General features: G+C 59.9%; 1 protein-coding gene across 7 annotated transcripts; it reads left to right on the top strand.

Annotated features, from left to right (window-relative positions):
- Window positions 1-621: 621 nt before the first annotated feature.
- On the top strand, window positions 622-20,949 carry ITIH6 (inter-alpha-trypsin inhibitor heavy chain family member 6). Of its 7 annotated transcripts, none has more exons than XM_039510350.1 (16): window positions 622-1,309; window positions 1,857-2,063; window positions 3,076-3,992; window positions 5,897-6,051; window positions 6,398-6,508; window positions 6,669-6,916; window positions 8,839-9,008; window positions 9,459-9,575; window positions 14,136-14,307; window positions 16,051-17,562; window positions 17,884-17,910; window positions 18,556-18,585; window positions 18,815-18,865; window positions 18,957-19,070; window positions 19,573-19,953; window positions 20,046-20,949. In XM_039510350.1, exons 3-16 carry the CDS (start codon window positions 3,900-3,902, stop codon window positions 20,273-20,275), a joined length of 3,411 nt encoding a protein of 1,136 aa, XP_039366284.1. In that variant the 5' UTR covers window positions 622-1,309; window positions 1,857-2,063; window positions 3,076-3,899; the 3' UTR covers window positions 20,276-20,949. The 7 variants fall into 7 exon arrangements, with proteins under 7 accessions (XP_039366284.1, XP_039366286.1, XP_039366285.1 ...); XM_039510352.1 differs by having other exon boundaries at window positions 622-2,063; window positions 20,046-20,284; window positions 20,403-20,949; XM_039510351.1 differs by having other exon boundaries at window positions 622-2,063; window positions 3,673-3,992.
- Window positions 20,950-21,639: the final 690 nt, after the last annotated feature.

Genomic DNA, 21,639 nt, shown 5'->3' with positions numbered 1-21,639 from the left:
TGGGTTCGCAGCCCCGGGCCCTGCCCGGCCTCTCCCGCCGCCCCGCCCCCACGGCAGCTTCGGGGGAAACTGAGATGACAAAAAAGAGGGAGGATGAGCCCCAGAGCAGGGAACCCAGGAGTCCGGGCTCCCAGCCCCCCGCCCCCGCTCCAACCCCCTCCCAGAGCCAGGGAGAGAACCCAGGAGTCCGGGCTCCCACCTCCCCCTGCTCCAACCACCAGCCCCAGCTCCCCTCCCAGAGCCGGGGAGAGAACCCAGGAGTCCTGGCTCCCAGCCCCCCCCTGCTCTAACCACCAGCCCCAGCTCCCCTCCCAGAGCCGGGGAGAGAACCCAGGAGTCCTGGCTCCCAGCCCCCCCGGCCCTAACCCCCAGCCCCCCCCTCCCCTCCCAGAGCCGGGGAGAGAACCCAGGAGTCCGGGCTCCCACCTCCCCCTGCTCCACCCCCCCGCCCCCCACTCCCGTCCCAGAGCCGGGAGAGAACCCAGGCGTCCGGGCTCCCAGCCCCCCCTGCTCTAACCACCCGCCCACACACCTCCCAGAGCCGGGAGAGAACCCATGCTCCAACACCAGCCCCAGCTCCCCTCCCAGAGCCACAGAGAGAACCCAGGAGTCCTGGCTGCCAGCCCCCCCTGCTCTAACCACCAGCCCCCCACTCCCTCCCAAGAGCCGGGGAGAGAACCCAGGAATCCGGGCTCCCAGCCTCTCCTCGCAAAGCTGGACTGATCAACCCTGTCGGGGCTGCAGGTTGCAGCTTTGGCAGAGGAAAGGCCACCCGTTGCCTCTGCTGGTGCAAGCCGCAGCGGCCAGTGGGCTGGCGAAATAAGGAGCGCACTGTGTGAGCGACGGAAACAAAAGCAAGTCAGGATCTGCCAGGCTGGAGCCGTTTCCGCCTAAACCCACGATGGGCAGCGTCTCCAGCACCCGGGCGCAGGTGGCATGGGCCTTTGCTGTGCCTTCCATTGGATCCCCTGGCATGGGTAGCTCCTGTGAGGATCACCCCCCTTTGCCATCTTATTTCTGGTAGGAGAAGAACCCTCTGAAAACAGCCCATTCCCCTCCCTGACCCCGGCGGAGAGAGTTATCAGGAGGCTGATGGGTGATCTGGAAGGGGACCCAGAAGATCGGGAGGAGTGTCTCCACGTGCCTCAGTTTCCCCACCTGTCCAATGGCTTGAAATAGCTGTTGACTATTTAGGTGGTCAGGTTTGGGACTGTCTCTTAGGGTGCATATGTACAGTGACAGGCACGATCAGGCTCAGCTTTCGTTTGGGGTCTGTGCAGCGTCGGGCACAGCGAGGACACCAATCTCAGTAAGTACCTGGCACAAGAAGCGCCCGTTGGTGACGGGCATCTCTGCAGCGCCTGGCACAATGCAGGGCCCTGAGCTCACTCGGGCTCTGGGCAGTGCCTGGCACGACCTCCAACCCTGATATTCTATGATGGGAGCCTGATTTCTGCTGGAGTTTGTGCCATGGAAATGCAAAACATTTGGTCATCAGCCAGCTGGGACTAAAAAATGGGTATTTTCAGCCTGCACGGCTCTGGTCTGGGGTGAATTCCAAACCCTCCGCTCGTATAAATAACCAAGACACCAACATAGGCATAACATTTTCCCTGTCAATGACTCATTTCTTTCACGGGTCCTGGTCGTCCCTTCCAGCTTCCTTCAGCTTCTTTCCAATTCCCCCTTTTTTGTGGCTCCAGAATCCTTGGGTTTGTTATTTTGACTTTTTCAAAAAGAAAAAGGCAGCCTTTTCACTGAGCCTTGGCCCTCTCCTCTTTGGCAGAGGCTGATGTAAACAGCCGGGCCGGGCCATGAAAGGATCTGGCTCCGTATTTGTTTATTTCCTTGCTTAGCTTCCACCACCTCGAGGGATCGGCGCAGCCCTGGAGGGGATCTCAACACTGCAAGGAGTCACGGAGATCTTCGAATCTGACCTGGTGACACGGGCCGGAGAATGGCCAGCGTTTATGCTGGGATAGCGCCCGTTGCTTCTGATGGATCTTCCACACCCAGTGCTGATCAAAAGACATCAAGAGACGGGCAATCCACCCTGTCCCTAGGTGAGTTGTTCCGATGATTAACAGACCCTCCTGGTAAAAATCCAGGCCTTCCCTCTAGTTTTTCTTTCTCCGTAGAGGGATTTATTTGTGTGGGTCCTACAAAAAGTAATGCCCCTGGCTTTAGATCGTTTTCAAAAGACCTTCTTGTTGCTGTGGTAGAAATGCTACCACCTGAGCTCGGGGTCCCTGTTACGCCGGGCACAGTGCTGCACAGACACCCCCTGACCAGGATCGGGGCCCTGTCGCGCCGGGCACTGCACAGACAATTAACGACAGTCGCTGTCCCAAAGAGCTTACGATCCAGCCTGGGACAGTGCCCAGTTCCCAGTTCTGCCACAGAAGCCCTGTGCCTCAGTTTACACTGGGGATCAGAGCTGGGGTGCTGGCCAGAGTGGAGGGGAAGGGCTGGCCCAGAGAGCCGCTCGAGGGGGCCAGGGCCTCGGCTGGGTGATGCTGAATGCAGCCCTGAGAAATCGGACCGAATCTTCAGCAAGACTGGCCCAGCCCACCCCCACTCGGCAGGCACTTGGGAACTGTGGTCGCCCATCTGTCCGGGGGCTGGTTACTCCAGAGAGAGCAGCTGCGGGATGCTCTGGAGAAACGGATAGCTCTTCACCTCCAGCTTGCTCCTATCGCAATCCAGACCCCCCGAGGAAGGGGGCGGGACTGGGGGCTGGCTATGGGAGTGGGGTCTAGTGGTTAGAGGAGGGGGATAGAAGCCAGGACTCCTGGGTTCTCTCCCTGGCACTGTGAGGGGAATAGGGTCTAGTGGTTAAAGCAGGGAGAAACTGGGGGGTCAGACTCCTGGGTTCTCTCCCCAGCTCTGCCAGGGAGTGGAAGGGGAAGAGCCAGGAACAGAACCCACGTGTCCTGGCTTCCACTGCAGCCCCGCCAGCCCCTGGATCCCGGTGCCGCCTCTGGCCTGGGTGGTTAGCACGGTTAGCTCTATGGACCGAGCTAGCCGGAGCTCCCGGCGGAGAGAAACACTGCGTGGCTTCCCTCTCCGTTGCAGCCAAACCCAGAATCTCCCTGCGGCCGGCCTGGCTCGCGTTCCCAACGCCAAGAGTTTTCGCCACGGTCGATCCCCTTTGCATCTTTTGGAAACCAGCGTCACAAGAAGTAACCCCGGCAATTCTGACGTCCTCTGGCTCGTGAACGTGAAGAGTCTCCGACAGCTGGTCCCCTGTCCTGGGGCTGGACGGGAGCCGGCGCCCCCTAGAGGGGAAAGCCCCATTCCCCACCTCCCTGAGGGCTTGATGGGGGCTGGCACTCTGCCCCCAACCCTTTCCCCCAGTCGTCCAGCCTTTGTGGGGGGCGGTCCTCTGGCCTGTCTGTGCGGGAGGGCAGGCTGCATGATCCCAGCAGGCCTGGCTGGCCCCATGGGAAGAAACGGGGCTCGAACTGGTGTGAAATCCAGCTCGATAAACTCCCCGTGGCTCCTCCGAGGAAACGCTTCGCACCTGCAGATCTTGAGCCGGACTCATTCCTGACCGTAGAGTTCAGCCCAGCCAGGCATGCAGGGCCAGCTCCTTCTCCACTGACCGCCCAGGCTCTGGCTCCCGTTGACCTACTCACAGGCTCCCTCACATTTTTTTCCTCTTTAACCCAGGGCACGGACTCGCCTGAACATTTTGTTTTCATTTCATCTTACGGAGGGGAGAGCGAAGGCCTGGCCTCCCTCCAGCCTCCGAGGGGCGGACAATCACAGCTTGTGTCCGCATGAATGCTACATTGAGAGGTGCCGGGGGGGGGGGAAACCCATGAAGCTTTAAAAAGTGCGTCCAAAAAAGAGATCTCCGAGGTTGGTGCTTCTCGGCAGAGCTGCGGGGACTCATCATGCCAATGCTGAGACAGCTGCTGCTCTTCTCCTTTGCTCTCCTACTGTGCCTGGAACCTCTACCCAGCACCGGGCACCCCCGGATTCCAGAGGTGAGGCTGAGGTTTTTTTCCCCCCCTTGCTAAGTTTTGGGGTCTAGTGGCTACAGCAGAAGATGTAAAACCCAGGAGCCCTGACATTGTTTCTCATCTCCAAATCGCATTTGCACCTCACGTTCTCTGCTCTAACCGCTAGACCCCACTTCCCTCCTGGAGCCGAGGAGAGAACACAGGCGTCCTGATTCCAGTCTAGTCATCTAACCACTGTGATCCCATCTCCTCCCCTAGTCAAAACTCTTCTTGTTGCAACAACTGTGGTTAAAGTCTGCATCAGTTGGGCTGGGTCACTCGGGGGTCACTTGTCTCTAGATTGTAGGGCAGACGCTGGATCTTTCAGTCTGTTTATCCAGCATCTAGCGCAGCTAAGACTGATCCTGATCGAGACCTTCTGGTGCTACCGTAATATGGGTGTGCAGTGCTGAGGATGGGTGGAGGAGAGAAAAGAGCCAATAAAAATTAAAACCACTGTGTTCTGCCAATGGAAAGAGAAGCGGGTCTGGCCCCATTGACTCGAATGGAGCTACGGCCGATGACTTACGAGGAGAGGCTGAGGGAACTGGGATTGTTTAGCCTGCAGAAGGGAAGAGTGAGGGGGGATTTGAGGGCTGCTTTCAACTACCTGAAAGGGGGGTTCCAGAGAGGCTGGAGCTCGGCTGGTCTCAGTGGTGGCAGATGACAGAACAAGGAGCAATGGGCTCAAGTTGCAGTGGGGGAGGTCTAGGCTGGATATTAGGAAACACTATTTCCCGAGGAGGGTGGTGAAGCACTGGGCTGGGTTCCCTAGGGAGGGGGTGGAATCTCCTTCCTTAGAGGTTTTTAAGACCCAGCTTGACAAGGCCCTGGCTGGGATGATTTAGTTGGGGTTGGTCCTGCTTTGAGCAGGGGGTTGGACTAGGTACCTCCTGAGGTCTCTTCCAACCCTGATATTCTATGATTCTCTGACCCCAGCTGGGGTCTGGCCCCACTGACTCCATGGAGCTATGGCTGACGGACACCGGCTGGGGGTCTGGCCCCAGTGACTCTAATGGAGCTATGGCTGATGGACACCGGCTGGGGGTCTGGCCCCACTGACTCCATGGGGCTATGGCTGACGGACACCGGCTGGGGGTCTGGCCCCACTGATTCCATGGGGCTATGGCTGATGGACACCGGCTGGGGGTCTGGCCCCAGTGACTCTAATGGGGCTATGGCTGATGGACACCGGCTGGGGGTCTGGCCCCACTGACTCCATGGGGCTATGGCTGATGGACACCGGCTGGGGGTCTGGCCCCATTGACTCCATGGGGCTATGGCTGATGGACACCGGCTGGGGGTCTGGCCCCACTGACTCCATGGGGCTATGGCTGATGGACACCGGCTGGGGGTCTGGCCCCACTGACTCCATGGGGCTATGGCCAGTGGATGCCGGCTGGGGGTCTGGCCCCACGGACTCCCCGGGGCTGGACCCCAGCTGGGGTCTGGTCTGTTTCATGCTGGCAGAGGCGCTGGATCTCCGCTGCAGCTAAGCAGGGCTCCCGCTGGAACATGGCTGCTCCTCATGTGCTTCGTTGGGTGAGCTCCAGACTCACGCAGCCGCCTCCGCCCCAGAGCCCAGGGCCAGTGCAGCCAGGAGGATGAGCCGTCGGGGGCTGGGTGGATTTTGCTAGGAAAAAGGAGCTGGCTCAGGCAGGGCCTGTTTCTGGAGTCATGGGGCAGCGGGAGAATGTCAGTTTCCCTTTCACTAAAAGGAAGGAATGTTTAGTTCTTGTGCATTAGAACAGGGGCACGGGGCGGCGTCTGGGAGCCAGGACGCCTGGCTGCTCCCCGCAGCAATGGACGGGGCCCTCCGGCCACACCCCCTTTCAGCCATGGGCAGGGCAAGGGAGACCCCCCCCACACATCCCTGTTTCTGTGCCCAGCTCACCATGACCAGCTTCTCCGTCCGCTCCACCATTGTGTCCCGCTACGCCTCCACCCGTGTTCGGACCGAGCTGAGCAACCCCCACGCCGAGCCCAAGGAAGCCATCTTCGACCTAGACCTGCCCAGCTCGGCCTTCATCTCCAACTTCACCATGTGAGGCCGGGCCGGGTCCCGGGCAGGCAGCTCCTGCGGCCGCACCCCCACACCTCGGGGATGGGGGGGGGAGCGGGGTTGGAAATGTGTTCCCGTGGGATCCGGGGATGGAGGGGGGCTGGAAGGGACAGAGCAGTGGAGGAGAGTGTGAGTGAGATAGATAGAGGGGGGTGTGGAGGGATGGAGGGGGTGTGGGGAGGGATGGGGATGGGGGGATGGAGGGGTGGGGATGGGGACGGAGGGTCCCCAGAACCGGGTCTGCTCAAGGAGACCCACCCCCACTGTGTCTGCTGCTATCTGGCAGATTTAAGGCCATGTCCCATAATCCCCCTCTCTTCCATCCTAGCACCATCAACAATAAACTCTATGTGGCCGAGGTGAAAGAGAAGCGTCAGGCCAAGAAGATGTACGACGAGGCCCGGAGACAGGGCCAGACAGCAGCTCATGTTGGCACTAGGTGAGAGCCCGGCAGCTAGTGGCTAGAGCAGGCTGCTGGGAGCCAGGACTCCTGGGTTCTTTCCCCAGCTCTGCGAGGGGAGTGGGGTCTAGTGAGTGGAGCAGTGGGGCCTGGGAGCCAGGTCTCCTGGGTTCTATTCCTGGCTTTGCCGCCTTCCCAGGGATCGGGAGACAGAGAAGTTCCGGGTCTCTGCCAGCGTAGCAGCTGGAAGCCAGGTGTCCTTCGAGCTGAGCTACGAGGAGCTGCTGCAGCGGCACCTGGGCAAGTACCAGCATGCTGTGAGCGTGCGTCCCCAGCAGGTGGTGGGGAACCTCACCGTGGAGGTGAGCATCTCGGAGCGCACCGGCATCGACTACGTCCACGTGCTGCCCCTCCGCACCAGCCGCCTGCTCACCAACACCTTGCGAGGTACACACGGTTCACACCTCTGCGAGCGCTCGGCCCAGGCTCTCTGCACACTCAGGCAGGCATTGGTGCATCTGTCACTTTTTTGATCTTTTCTCCCCAACCCTGTGGCCTAGAAACTTACTCTTCTTTTTTTTTTAACCTGAAAGCCGGGATTCTGCTGCTGTTCAGTGGCCCGAGAGCCCCGGCGTGTTTGTGACTGTTCCCCCGTTACTCAGGATACAAGTCACCTCGTTGCCATCTGCCTCTAGCAGGAGGGAATCTTTCTGCTGGCAGCCAGTCCAGCACTCCCCTCTGGGCTGGGCCAGCCCTAACTTCGCTGGGCACCCACTCCCCGAGTTCCCCTGCGTTACCTCGCCCCTGAAATCCCCAATCCTCGGCCCCCCAAGTGGAGTGTGCTCCAGTTTACTGTGTTCTCTTCCCCCCGCACCCCTGTGTAACACAGAGCACTCCTGGGTGCCTCTAGAAAAAGGCTCATTAAAGTAAGACTCAAGACTGAACTAGAACCAGTGATGGAAACAAGTGGGGACCAACCTAGCTCCTGAAATCCCAGCCTGGGTCTAGCCTTATGGGTCGCTCCCTCTCCTAGCTACTCAAGTGGGATTTCCCCCAGGTCGGCGTTTTTCGCCTCCCTCCGTGGCATGGGCGGGGAGGCTCTGAGCCTGCGATGTGCCGGAGATCAGGCTGGGTGACGCTGATGGTCCCTGAGAGGTGACCTGGTACCTCTGAGTTTGCCAGGGATCATTTTGGGAGGGAGCAGGACAGCTCGATTGGCTGATGAGTAGCAAGGCTCTTTGGTGATACGTTTCTCCTCCAAGCCCAGCCAACCTGCTTTCAGTTCCCCGTGCGACTGTCTCGCAATGTCTCGAGGCCTGACGAGTTACCAGCTTCCTGTAGACACCTCCCGTGAAATACTCTGCGGGAGCTAGAGTCGCAGATCTCGAGACCAGACGGGACTGTGGTGACTGTCTCATCTGACCTCCTTTGTAACACGCCGGAGAGCTGCCCCAAGCCATGCCTAGAGCAGGGCTTATGTAAAAGAGATCCTGGCTTGATGGAAAAGTCACCAGTGCTGGAGAATCCAGCACCACCCTTGGGAACCTGTTAAAACTGACACCTGATTTCCTCTCTGAATTGGTCTAGCTTCAGCGTCCAGCCCTGGATCGGGTTAGTCCTCCCTCTGCTGGACCAAAGAGCCTGTTGTTAAATATTTGCGGGAGGGAGAGCTCAGTGGTGTGAGCATTGGCCTGCTAAACCCAGGGCTGTGAGTTCAATCCTTGAGGGGGCCACTGAGGGATCTGGGGTAAAGATCTGCCTGGGGATTGGTCCCCCTTTGAGCAGGGGGTTGGACTAGATCCCTCCCGAGGTCCCTTCCAGCCCTGAGATTCTCTGATTTGTGCCCTGTGTGGGGACTTCTAGTGGGGATCACGGCACCGCTTCGCCGTCTCTTTGTTACGCGAACGAGATTGAGCTCCGGGAGTCCCTGGCTCTCAGGCCGGCTCCCTATCCCTTGTAGCGTTGGACCCCGGCGCCGCACTGGGAGTTCCTGTTCCGCTGATTCTCCCCCACGACCCACAGGGTCGCTGCTTGCCAGGAGAGAGGCCCCCCACCTGTAAGGCCGGCCAGCGCGCCTTGTTCCCAGAGGGACACGTGTCCCTGGAGCCGCGTTCGCCTGCGCCCAATGGCCACCCGGCTTGCTCTGTATCCGTGACCCGGCCCCTTCCCTATTTCCCACCCCCCCAGTCTTGGCATTTCACCAGTGAGGATTTTCTGTTTCCTTCCAGGACATTGAGAGAGATGGGCTGGGGCTGGTGGAATGAGTTTGTCAGGTCTGCGGGGAGAACTCTAAGGGCAGGGGACCGTGTGCCACGGGGTCCCTGTCTCCCAGCCTCCATCCAGCCCTGATTACCACGGCTTCTTCACAGGAGACACCGATGTGCCGCCGTCCACCCGGGTGGAGAAGGGGAGCCACTGCGCCTGGGTTGTCTTCACCCCGACCCCGCAGGAACAGGCGGCTTTCTCCAGCTCAGGCATCCTGGGGGACTTCGTGGTACAGTACGACGTGGCCATGCCAGATGTGGCTGGGGACGTGCAGGTGAGGGGTGGCTGGAGCTGAGATCTCACGGCCGGGGGAGAAGAGGGTGGGGAGGGGATGAGAGCCACGGAACAGAGAACAGGGAACATCCCACAGGGGAGGGGAGCAGATAGACACATCTGGGGGTTGAGGGACGGGCATGGGGGGAAGGGAGGGATGTGTGGGGATGGAGGGATGGAGCATGGGGGGGGGATGGATGGGGTGTGGGGAGGAGGCAGGGATGGGACAGTGTGTGCGGGGGATGGATGAGGGGTGGGGGGGAGGAGGGAAGGGGTGTGCATGGGGACGGATGGATGCCCAGGCAGAAGGGTACGTATGACCCCCACACCCAGGCACCCGCTGCCTGTCCCATGGGTTCCCCTCGCCACCACACCAGCACATGGTGGGTGTCCTGTGCCCTGGGCAGCCGCAGCCTCACCCCTCGGCCCCGTGCCCTTCCCTCTCCGGCAGATCTACAACGGCTACTTCGTTCACTACTTCGCCCCCCGCGGCCTGCCCCCCGTGCAGAAGAACGTGGTGTTTGTCATCGACATCAGCGGCTCCATGCACGGCACCAAGATGAAGCAGGTGAGAGGGTGGAGATCACCCATAGACCAGACCAGTGGGGAGGGGGCAGCCAGGAGAGCTGAGCTGAGCTGGGGGGACAGAGATGGAAGCACCCGCCCCCGCAACAGCAGGCCTCTCAGGACATGGGTCAACATCCATGCAAATGAAGCCGTGGTCTAATTTGCATACCTATGCATATCCATCAGCCCCTTTAGACAATTTCCAATCCACCACCCTGCTCCATCCCCCGTCAAATCTGTCAGGGCCGCGTTTGAACAGGTCGGAAAACAGAAATGCCAAATTTCCATTTTCTTTCGGAGTTGAGATCTCAAAATTTTACACCAGCTGGAAATTCTGAAAAAATTCCAGGCGTTAACGTTGGCTCTTTTGCGTCGGATGGCGTGGAAGCAACCCAAGAGCTTCGGTGTAACACAGTGGAGGGAGGATAAATACAGTACAGAGCTCATATTTCTACGTATTGCATCGGTTTCTATACGGTCTAACTAGATCCAGTGGCTGGATGTTGAAACGGGACAAATTCAGACTGGAAATAAGGTGTAATGGGAGGGGACTCACCCATTGGAACAACTGACCAAGGATTGTGCTGGATTCTCCGTCGCTGGCAGAGGTTCTTCTGAAAGCTCCACTCTCGGAATGATTTGGGGGCAAATCTAGATACATTTGTGGAGGTTAAATCCATTAATGTCTATTAGCCAGGCTGGGTGAGGAATGGGGTCCCTGGCCCCTGTTTGTCAGCGGGTGGAGATGGATGGCAGGAGAGAGATCACTTGATCATCACCTGTTGGGTTCACTCCCTCTGGGGCACCTGGCATTGGCCACTGTCAGTAGACAGGACACTGGGTGGGACGGACCTTTGGTCTGACCCAGTCTGGCCATTGTTATGTTAGGTCTAGGTCAAACTAGATCGCAATGACGTGAAAACTGAGGAATCTGACTCTTCCCGTTCAGACGAGTGTTAGAGCTGGGTGAAGTATTTGGGTTGAATAGTTCTCGAAAGATGTGACCAAATTTGGCCAATTGTTTCAGCTGGGAAAAAAAATGCAAACTAGTCAACTGAGCGTTTTGACGTTTTGTTTTGAAATTTAGCTGGGTTTGTTTATTCCGAAATATTAAAACAAAATGTTTAGTTCAGCCCAGAACTTTTTTTCCTCGATTTTTTTGGTTCAGCCACCGAAGTGAAAACTCGGGGGGTTGCTGAGTTATAATAACAGAAAAGCCTACAGGAAGTGAAGTCATAAAGTCAAAGGGAAACATTGTTGAACCGCTCGGTTCGTCATTGTTGAAGCAATAGACTGTGTTAAATATGCTAATCCATATAAACTAAGAGAAAATACCTATCGGGTGGAATCCTGTTGCAAGCAAACATTGCGAATGTGCAGACTGCCTGCTTGGTGAAACGAAAACAAGACTCTTTCCCCAGTGAGATTTGTTGGTGAAATGAGGAAGTTCAAGAGGCTGCTGTGAGAAGTGCCGCTCCAACAGCAGGATTTTTCAGTAGTAGAAAAAAGCCCAAAGGATATTGAAGAAAGAGGTGACAGCTGCTAATGCTAAGGCCGTGGAAGGCTTATATACCCATCTTGAAACAAAGGAGGATGAGAGAAAAATATATAGACTGGCAAAGCCCCTCAGTAAGAGAACTAAAGACACTCGTGAAATCAAAGTCACTAAAGATGAAACTGGAAATACGTTAATCAATGAGAAACAGCTTCAAGAAGGGTGGAGAAATTATTTTGAAAGGCTCATGAATGAAGAGAACCCAAGAGAGCCGCAGTATCATAGAAATGTCGGGTTGGAAGGGACCTTAAGAAGTTGCCAAGTCCAGGCCCCTGTGCTGAGTCAGGACCAAGTAAACCTCGACCATCCCTGGCAAAGGTTTGTCCAGCCTGTCCTTGAAAACCTACAGTGATGGGGATTCCACAGCCTCCCTTGGACACCTGGTCCAGAACTTCCCTACCCTTAGAGTTGGAAAAAAATTCCTACTATTTAATATAAATCTGGCTGGCTGCAGATGAAGCCCATTGCTTCTTGTCCTACCTGCACTGGACATGAAGAACAACTGATCACCGTTCTCTTTCTAACAGCCCATAACCGATTTGAAGACTTATCAGGTCCCCCCTCAGTCTTCTTTTCTCAAGACTAATCATGCCTAGTTTTTGTAATCGCTCCTCATGGGTCAGGTTTTCTAAACCTTGTAAGCCACCCCAGGGGCTGGTGGCATCAGTCCTGGAAGAAGAAGTTGCACAAGCTTTGAGCAACAGGAAAAATAGCAGTGGATCAGCAGAAGTATGGAAGTGCTGGGGCATGAATGGCTGATTTTACTGGCACGGCCGTTTAATGGCATCAGGACTGAGAAGATGCCTGCTGCCTGGAGGATGTTCACACTCGTACCAATATTTAAGAGAAAGGGAGACGTACCTGACTGTGGTGAACTCATAGACCTCATGGTGAAGATCAGGGAGAAAGTTATGGATAAGAGAAGAGAGCAGTAAAGGGCAGACACAATCCATTTGGATTCCTGCCAGGCGAGCCAGCGATGGACACTGGCTTTGCATTAAGATTGGGGGGAAATTGAGAGAAAGAAGAGCCCCCCTGCACATGGTATTCATTGCTCTTGAGAACGCTTATGACCATGTTCCGAGGGGAGTCATCTAGTGGTGCAGGAGAACAAAACCAATCCCTGAAGACTACATCCAACTCCTCCAGAACCCCGCAGTGGTGGTGTTAGCAGAGTCACAAGGCCATGTGCAGAAACTGAACCGTTTCTAGCTAGAGGGGGAGTATGTCGGGGCTTTGCATGATGCGCTTTTTGTTCACCTTGGCGCTCAATGTGTCTAGAGGTTGGCACCCTGCTGATGATGGAGGGCTCGTGTGGCAGGGGAACCGGAAGACAGTCCAGAGAGATGGATGTGTGTGCTTGAACGAAATGGGATGAAAATCAGCCAAAATAAAGCAGAACACAGGGTGTGTGGATTCAGTAATACCTTGTAGGAAAACAAGACTGTGCTCATGTATCGGAGACACAAGGGGTTTGGCTGCACTTGCAAGTTAGAGCGCATTAAAGCAGCCCCAGGCGCCCTAACTCCTGAGGTGTCCACACTGGCAAGGCACATAGAGCGCTCGGACTTGGCAGCTGGAGCGCTCCTGGGAATCCAGCTCCACAAGAAGCATAAAGCTTGCCACATCCTGGCTGAAACGCCCGGGTGTCAGTGTGGACACGGTGTTGCATTACTGCGCTGTGATTGGCCTTTGGAGACGTCCCATAATCCCCTGAAGTCAAGTGGCCGCTCTTGTCATTCTTTTGAACTTGGCTGCAGGATTTCAAAGCTCCGTTTCTGACAACCAGCTGCTTATCTGCTCCGGGACAAAGCAAACCATTACTGTGGAATGCTGCTGTTGGGTGGGGGGTGGAGGGGTCTGCTGGAGGCTGAACTTCCAAGACAGCTTGCTGACACTCCCAGCCCCCCCAAACCAACTCTCTCTCCCCCCCATACACACAACACACTCCCTGTCTCACTCCACCCCCACCCCATTTGAAAAGCACGTTGCAGCCACTTGCACACTGGGAAAGCTACCACAATGCGCTGCTCTCTGTGGCGTTGCAAGAGCTACTAACGTGGCCACGCCAGTGCGCTTGCAGCTGACCGTGTAAACCCAGGGCGGCGTTTTCCCTGCTGCGCTCCCAGCGCTCTGCATCTGCAAGTGGAGCCAAGCCCTAAGGTGGGGAGTCTGCTCTTTTACTTGAACAACTTTGAGCCAGAGTTGGTCCAATGAAAGATATGACCTCACCCATCCTGTCTCGGATCTCCTGGGACCAGCGTGGCTACAACCCTGTGTAGATGTGTGTGCATATGTGAGACAGAACATACCCAGAACACACATGAATATAATGTGATATAGACTTACAGATACACATGTAGATGTAATTGTGGAGCCACAGCCCCATATCTATGTGGAGAATATCCCATTGTAATATCGTTCTAATTAAATACGTACATAGCGATCATTGTAGATCTACATCCAGATACACAGATAAAATCCGACTGTCCCGTTATAATGTGTATAATTAGGGGATTTTATAGCCACAGGTGAGGCGTCACTCTGTAAATACATGCGTCTGACGCAGCGGGTATTCGCCCACGAAAGCTCATGCTCCAATACGTCTGTTAGTCTCTAGGGTGCCGCAGGACTCTGTTGCTTTTTACAGATCCAGACTAACCCGGCCACCCCTCTGGGTCTATAGATACAGCGGAGCTGGGCTCTCCTCTTTTCTGTAGTGTGCCCTGGTACAGAGCCAATTCACTCGCTAGCTAGAATTGTGTGTGTGTGTCCGACACACATCAGTGTGTGTTTGTGTAGCCCATAGCGCACACAGCGCAGGTCAGTGGAACGCCACCCCACAATCCCACCATGAAACGAAACGACAGCCAGACCAATTGGTGCCCCACTTTCCCCGTCAAAACCCTCGCTGAAATCCACCCCTTCCGCCTTGTCCCCCCAACCCTGCCCTGCCCCCCAGACCTCCCCCAAGCAGGGCCAGCCATGCTGCGTTTCTGCCCCCAGACCAAGAAGGCCATGCACATCATCCTGAGCGACCTCCACCCGGACGACTGCTTCAACATCGTCACTTTCTCCGACACCGTCCGCGTGTGGAAGGCCGGGCGCTCCATCCCGGCCACGGCCCACAACGTCCGCAGTGCCAAGGACTATGTCCACAGGATGGAAGCTGATGGATGTGAGTCACTGGGGGGGCAGGGGGGGCTCCTGCAGCCAGGGCTCCCGCCCCGCTCCCCACGGCGCCCCCCGGGACCTCCCCCGCGTCCGGGGCTCCCGCCCGCTCCCACGGCGCCCCGGGACTTCCCCGCGGCCGGGGCTCCCGCCCCGCTCCCGCGGTGCCTGGGACCTCCCCGCGGCCGGGCTCCCGCCCCGCTCCCACAGCGCCCAGGAACTCCCCACGGACGGGGCTCCGCCCGCTCCCCCAGCGCCCCGGGACCTCCCCCACGGCCGAGGCTCCCGCCCCGCTCCCCGTGGCGCCCCCCGGGAACTGCCCCATGGCCGAGGCTCCCGCCCCGCTCCCCGCGGCGCCCCCCGGGACCTGCCCCGCGGCCGGGGCTCCCGCCCCGCTCCCCGCGGCGCCCCCCGGGAACTGCCCCGCGGCCGAGGCTTCTGCCCCGCTCCCCGCGGCGCCCCCCAGGACCTCCCCTGTGGCCAGGGCTCCCACCCCGCTCCCTGCGGCGCCCAGGAACTCCCCGCGGCCGGGGCTCCGCCCGCTCGCGGCGCCCAGGAACTGCCCCGCGGCCGAGGCTCCCACCCCGCTTCCCACGGCGCCCCCCGGGAACTCCGCTGCGGCCGAGGCTCCCGCCCCGCTCCCCGCGGCGCCACCCGGGAACTGCCCCGCGGCCGAGGCACCCACCCCGCACCCCGCGGCGCCCCCCGGGAACTGCCCCGCGGCCGAGGCTCCCACCCCGCTCCCCGCGGCGCCCCCCGGGAACTGCCCCGCGGCCGGGGCTCCCGCCCCGCTCCCCACAGGATGCAGAAATTATACTGTATTAGAAATGATCATAACACACTTGAGCACAAGTCAGTAGAAGGAGTGAGGTTGGGTGGGCTGGGGGCGGAGGGCTGCGCATCAGGACTCCTGGGTTCTCTCCCTGGCTCTGGGAGGGGAGTGGGGTCTGGTGGTTAGAGCAGGGGGGCTGGGAGCCAGGACTCCTGGGTTCTCCCCCTGGCTCTGGGATGGGAGTGGGGTGTAGTGCAGGGGTCTCAAACTGAATTGTACCACAACCCTCTTCTGACAGCAAACACGACCCCATGACCCCAGGAGGGGGGGCCGAAGCCTGAGTCTGCCCGAGTCCCACTGCTGTGGGTGGGGGACCAAAGCTGCAGGCCCCAGCAAGTCTAGGCCAGCCCTGGTGACCCCCTTCAAAGGGGGTCCCAGCCCACAGTTTGAGAATCACTGGTCCAGTGGTTAGAGCAGGAGGGGCTGGGAGCCAGAACTCCTGGGTTCTCTCCCTGGCTCTGAGAGGGGAGTGGGGTCTAGTGGTTAGAGTTGGGGGGGCTGGGAGCCAGGACTCCTGGGTTCTCTCCCTGGCTCTGAGAAGGGAGTGAGGTCTAGTGCTTAGAGCGGGGGGAGCCTGAGAGCCAGGACTCCTGGGTTCTCTCCCAGCTCTGGGAGGCCTGTCCCTGAGAGGAGTGGGGTCTAGTGGTTAGAGTTGGGGGCTGGGAGCCAGGATTCCTGGGTTCTCTCCCTGGCTCTGAGAAGCACTGGGAGGAGTGGGGCTGGGTGGGTTAGGCGGAGCTGGGAGCCAGGACTCCTGGGTTCTCTCCCCAGCACTGGGAGGGGAGTGGGGGCTGGTGGGTTAGAGCGGGGGGGGCGGGGGGAGCTGGTAGCCAGGATTCCTGGGTTCTCTCCCCAGCACAGGGAGGGGGTTCAATGGAAGGCTGCAAATCAGGATCCTTCTGCCTTTCCCCTCCTCAGGGACCGACATCAACAAGGCCCTGCTGGAGGCCGCCTCGGTGCTGACCCAGGGCACGCCGGAGCCGTCCCCCCGGCGGATCCCACTGCTCATCTTCCTGACGGATGGGGAGCCCACGGCGGGCGTGACCTCAAGCACTCGCATCCTGGCCAACACCCGGCAGGCCCTGGGCGGCTCCGTCTCGCTGTTCGGCCTGGCCTTCGGGGACGACGCCGACTACGGGCTGCTGCGGCGCCTGGCGCTGGAGAACCGAGGCGTGGCCCGGCGCATCTACGAGGACGCCGACGCCACCCTGCAGCTCGCCGGCTTCTATGACGAGATCGCCAGCCCGCTGCTGTACGATGTGGCCCTGTCCTACCGCGATGGCGCCGACCTCACCCGCACCCTCTTCCCCCACTACTTCCAGGGCGCCGAGCTGGTGGTGGCCGGGCGGCTGGCCCCAGGGGCCACCGAGCTGCATGTCGAGGCCGCAGGCCACGGGCACGCCGGGCAGCTGAGGCTGGAGAACGATATCTCAGCCAACGCCACGGAGGCCGCCCCGTTCGGCTGCTCTCCGGACCTGGGGCAGATCGGGCGATTCGTCCAGCGCCTCTGGGCCTACTTCACCATCCAGGAGCTGCTCCGGGCCCGGTTCCACTCCAACGACACCGCTGCGCGCCGGCTGCTCACCGAAAAGGCCACCAACCTCTCGCTGAAGTATAACTTCGTCACGCCCGTCACCTCGCTGGTGGTGGTGAAGCCGGAGGAGGAGGAGAGTACCACGGCTCGGGCCACGCCAGGGGCTCCTGGCACACCCCTGGCCACCACGGCGGCCCACCGTGGCACCAAAGCTTCTGGAGTCATGCCCACTCCGGGGGCTACATCCACCTCGCTCCCTGATGGTGCCACCAAAGCTGCCACAGCCCTCCCCAGCCTAGCCAGAGCCACGCCCGTCCCAGGAGCATCTGCCACGTCCCAGGGCGCCTCCAAACGAGCCCGAGCCACTCCAGCACCTGGCACTGCCACGGCATCGCCAGCTCCTCCCATGGCCCATGGTGTCACCAAAGCAGCCAGAGCCACACCCGGAAGAGCACCCAAAGCTGGGAACCCCAGAGCCACAGCTCATCCATCACCGAGCCCAGGATCAGCCACGGCACCCCCCTCCGGCCAGCAGGAGATGCCCCCGCAGCCGGCCACCAAGCGCCAGCCACATCCCAGAACAGAGAGGGCCCCCTTCTCATGGGGCACAGCAGCTCCCACGGCCTGGACTGTCACAGACGCCTGGACTGGCAACAGCACAGCTGCCACCAGCCTGGGGCCCAATGCCGCCACCACCCCCAGGGCGGAGTCCAAGGGCCCCCGGGGCACGCCGGGCACCGTGGGATCCATCCCACCAGCCACTGACCTCAGCCAGTGGCTGCTGCTGCTGCCGGCAGAGTCAGAGCTGCTGTCAGCAAAGGACGTGGCTGAGAAATTCGTGGAGTCCCTCCACCCGCCGGCTGTGTACAGCTTTGTGGCGGCCAAAGGAGAGAAGGGTGGGGATCGCGTCCCCTCCCGCCTGCCCCACGGCTGGGAGCCCCCCCACTGTGCCCCAGCCCATGCTCCCCAAGCCATGCGTGCTCTCCACGCCGCCCACCTCTCCCGTGGCCAGGATCCCTCCCCTGCTCCCCACTCGCCGGAATCCCTCCCCGACTCCCCCACTGGCCTGTGCTCCCCACGCTGCCCCTGCCCCACTGCCGGGATCCCCCCCCCGACTCGCCCCCGGCCTGTGCACCCCACGCTGCTCCCACCCCACTGCCGGGAATCCTCCCACCCCGAATTGCATGGATGTTTATTCTGGCTCTCTCTCCCTACAGGTGTCCTGGATTATGAAGACTACTCAGGTAACCCCACACCCTGACCCACGCGCCGTCCCCGGGGTGGGCTAGCCAGGCAGGGTGGTGGGGATGGGTCTACTGGCTGGCTGGCCCTTGAAGGGAAATCCCGCTCAGCCTAGCTCTTTAAAAGCAGGAATGCTGGGAGTTGTAGTTCCTGGGGCCAAGACCTGCTGAGAATTAGAATCATAGACTATCAGAGTTGGAGGGAACCTCAGGAGGTGTCTAGTCCAACCCCCAGACCCCTAAATGGCCCCCTCAAGGATTGAACCCACAGCCCTGGGTTCAGCAAGCCAATGCGCAAACCAATTGGGCAGGTCCTTTGCCCTGCCAGACACAGCTGCACTGAAGGAGCAAGGCAGGGATTAAGGGGTGGGGCCCTGCCAGCACATCACTGAGCAATTGGCTCAGGCTCTCTGCAGACTCAGGCAGGCACTGCTCCCATTTTCCACCTTTTCTCCCCAACCGTGAGAGCTAGAAACTTCATATTTTTTTAAACTGACCACTGACATTCTGCAGCCACCATGAGTGGCCTGGAGCCAGGGTGGGGGGCACGCTGCTGGCATCCAGCCCCCTCACACTAAGCGAGCCAGCTTCACCATTGGCTGCCAGTCGGCCTCACGCGCCCACCCTGACTCTGCCTTTCCCTTCCAGACTTGTTAGAGGAACAGGACGGCGACACAGGTACGTTTCAGGTCTGGGCCTGGGTGAGGGCAGGGGGGAGACTCGGCAGTTTCCTGTGGGTTCTCAGCCACTGCCCGTTGTGGTCACTCTGGGCTGCGCCAGGCCTGGCCAGCCGTGCCCATGCTGCTCTGCAGAGGGAAGAGGATGCCCAAGGATTTTGGCGGGGGGGGGGGGAATGCTACATCACCGAACTGGCTATAACCCTCTCTTCTCTCCCCCCCACCCCCAGCTGGCATGGCAGACTTGGCTGGTGCCAAGTTCTTCACTTTCTCCTCCTCAGGTAAGGCTGCCCAGACACCCAGGTGATGGTTGGGGGGGGGTCAGACTGGTTTCCCCCCTCCCCTTACTCCACCCCTTGCTCTGCCTTGCAGTGGATGGAGACCCTCACTTTGTGGCACGACTGCCCGGCTCCCCTGAGACCCTGTGCTTTACCCTGGATGGGCACCCAGGAGATGTGCTCCAGCTGGTGACTGACCCCCCCAGCGGTGAGACCCCCACCCCAGGACTCCTGGGTTCTCTGCCCGGCTGGAGGAGTGGGGTAGTGTGGTTAGTGTTGGCACCCAGGACTCCTGGGTTCTCTGCCGGCTCTGGGAGGGGAGTGGGGTCTAGTGGTTAGTGTAGGGGGGGTTGGGAGCCAGGACTCCTGGGTTCTCTCCCCAGCTCTGGGAGGGGAGTGCGGTCTGGTGGTTAGAGCAGGGGAGCTGGGAGCCAGGACTCCTGGGTTCTCCCTGGCTCTGGGAGGGGAGTGGGGTCTAGTGGTTAGTGTAGGGGGGGTTGGGAGCCTGGACTCTTGGGTTCTCCCTGGCTCTGGGAGGGGAGTGCGGTCTGGTGGTTAGAGCAGGGGGGGCTCGGGGCCGGGACTCCAGAGTTCTCTCCCCTGCTCCAGTGGCGAAGGTGCCATGGGGACCGTGGGCCGAGTGATGGGGAGGAGACGGGGATCCCTGGCGGCTCAGTGACTGCGGCGTGGCCTGTGCTCTCTCCCCCCAGGGCTGTCAGTCCATGCCCACCTGGTTGGCGCCCCCCCATGGCCGGGCTCGGCGGATCGGCCACGCACCTACTTAGACGCCATCACGGTGCGGGTGGGGCCTCCCCGGCTCCGCTATGTGATCACCGTGACGCTCCAGGGCGTGGCGCTGCAGGGGGAGGGGGCCCTGGATCTGCCCTTCGACCACCCGGCCTGGGTCAGCCGCCCCGGGCTGGGCGTGCGGGTGGGGCCGGGCACCAACGTGACGCTGCGGCTGGGCGCCGGGCTGGAGTTCGTGGTGCAGCGCCATCGGTACAGCCACCCCCGCCCCCTGCAGAGAGACCACCTGGGCTTCTACGTGCTGGACGGCAGCGGGCTCTCGGCCCAGGCCCGCGGGCTGCTGGGTAAGGGGCTCTGGGCCCTCCTTCCCCCCCCCTTGCCCTGTCGCCAGCGGGGCTCCCACCATTCACCCCATGTCCCCTCTCGCCCCCTGCAGGCCAGTTCCAGAACGCTGACATCCGACTGCAGCCAGGCGCCGGGGAGCGGCCCGCCCGGCTGCAGAGAGGGGGGGCCACGGTGCCGGCCACGCGAGTCACCAAGCTGCTGAAGGACTCGCCCCTGCCGGCCCACCACGCCCCCTGCTGGCTGGTGAAGGGCGGCAACGTGGAGGCCCTGCTGGGCGGGGCCTACGGTGCCTTCGTGGTCCCCCATCCGCCGGAGGCGTGAGGCCAGGGGGTGAGACTGACCCCCCACCCGAGTAGGACACGGCTTGTGGGTTTAAGGTGGAATCGTCCCTCTCCCCCCTCCAATCGTGGATTTAACGCGGACTCGTCCCTTTCCCTGTTTCCTGCAGTTTGTGGATTTCACGGGGAATTCTCCCTCCCCACCATGTGGATTTAAGGTGGAATCCTCCTGACCTGCCGTGGATTGTGGATTAAAGGTGGAGTCTCCCCTTGCCCACAAGCTTGCTGAACCAAGGGGGATCCCACCTTCCAGTTAATGGACATGGATCTTTCAATTAAGTTGGATTTCCTTCTCCAGTGCAATGTGGTGCTTGAAGGTGGAATGGATACGGGTTATTGATGTAAGGTGGATTTTTCCCCCGTGTAATTGTGCGTTATTCATCCGTTCACCATGGTTCCCCCCTATGATATGGGGTGTAGGTAATTTAATTTGTAAAGTCAATTCTAACTACAGTTCTAGGAGAATCTTGGCTTGAAGGGGGGATTTTCCCAGCTGGGCTTCACTGGCTGAAGGTGGGATTCCTAGTGGGCAAATCCAGCCCAGGGGTTTCAGGTGGAAGATCACTGCCAGCTTTCACAGGGTATTTCCCCAGGCGCCCAACGCACGGGTGTAAGGGGACCCTTCCCCAGAGGGCCAGCATGCAATTTAAGGTGGAATTCCCAAGAAGGCTAAAACACAGATTTAAGGTAGGTAGACGCTCTGGAAGAGAGCAGAGCACGGAGCATTGGCCTACTAAACCCAGGGCTGTGAGTTCAATCCTTGAGGGGGCCATTTAGGGATCTGGGGCAAAAAATCTGCCTGGGGATTGGGCCTGCTTTGAGCAGGGGGTTGGACTAGAGACTGCCTGAGCTCCTGATAATACTCTATAACCCTGGCTCCCCCCACAAGCCAGGGAGAGAACCCAGGAGTCCTGGCTCCCAACTCCAGCAACTGGACCCCTCCCGGAGCAGCAGTGGCCCAAAGGTGCAGCTGACACACGCAACCCAGCCTGGAGGGTTTGGGGAGGGGCTGGAATCTGCCCTGGATGCCAGAGCTCGTGCATGTGCTCCTGTGGGCGGCGGGGTCCCTGTGCACGGCCGGGGGGTGCTACCACGTCTCCCTTCCATGCCCTGAACTCGCCTGGCCCTGCTTAGCTTCATGCCCGCCGGCAGAAAACAAGGCAGTTTTCCAGCCGGGCCACTAGATGGCGCTGGAGCTCCACGGTTGAAGCAGCCAGCACCTGGCTGCCACGGGCCTTGTGACCCAACCCCTCCTGCTGCAAAGGGAGGGGCCAGCCCCTGAGCTCTACGGGGGCCGGCGGGGGAAAGGGAAAAGCGGAGACGGAATGTACCGTCTGCGCCAGGAAA

The sequence above is a fragment of the Mauremys reevesii genome, linkage group 22 (genome assembly GCF_016161935.1).
Source record: "Mauremys reevesii isolate NIE-2019 linkage group 22, ASM1616193v1, whole genome shotgun sequence".
Taxonomy (NCBI): Eukaryota; Metazoa; Chordata; order Testudines; family Geoemydidae; genus Mauremys; species Mauremys reevesii.
Note: the sequence above shows the minus strand (reverse complement) of the source record. Positions and strands in the feature narration are given on the sequence as shown.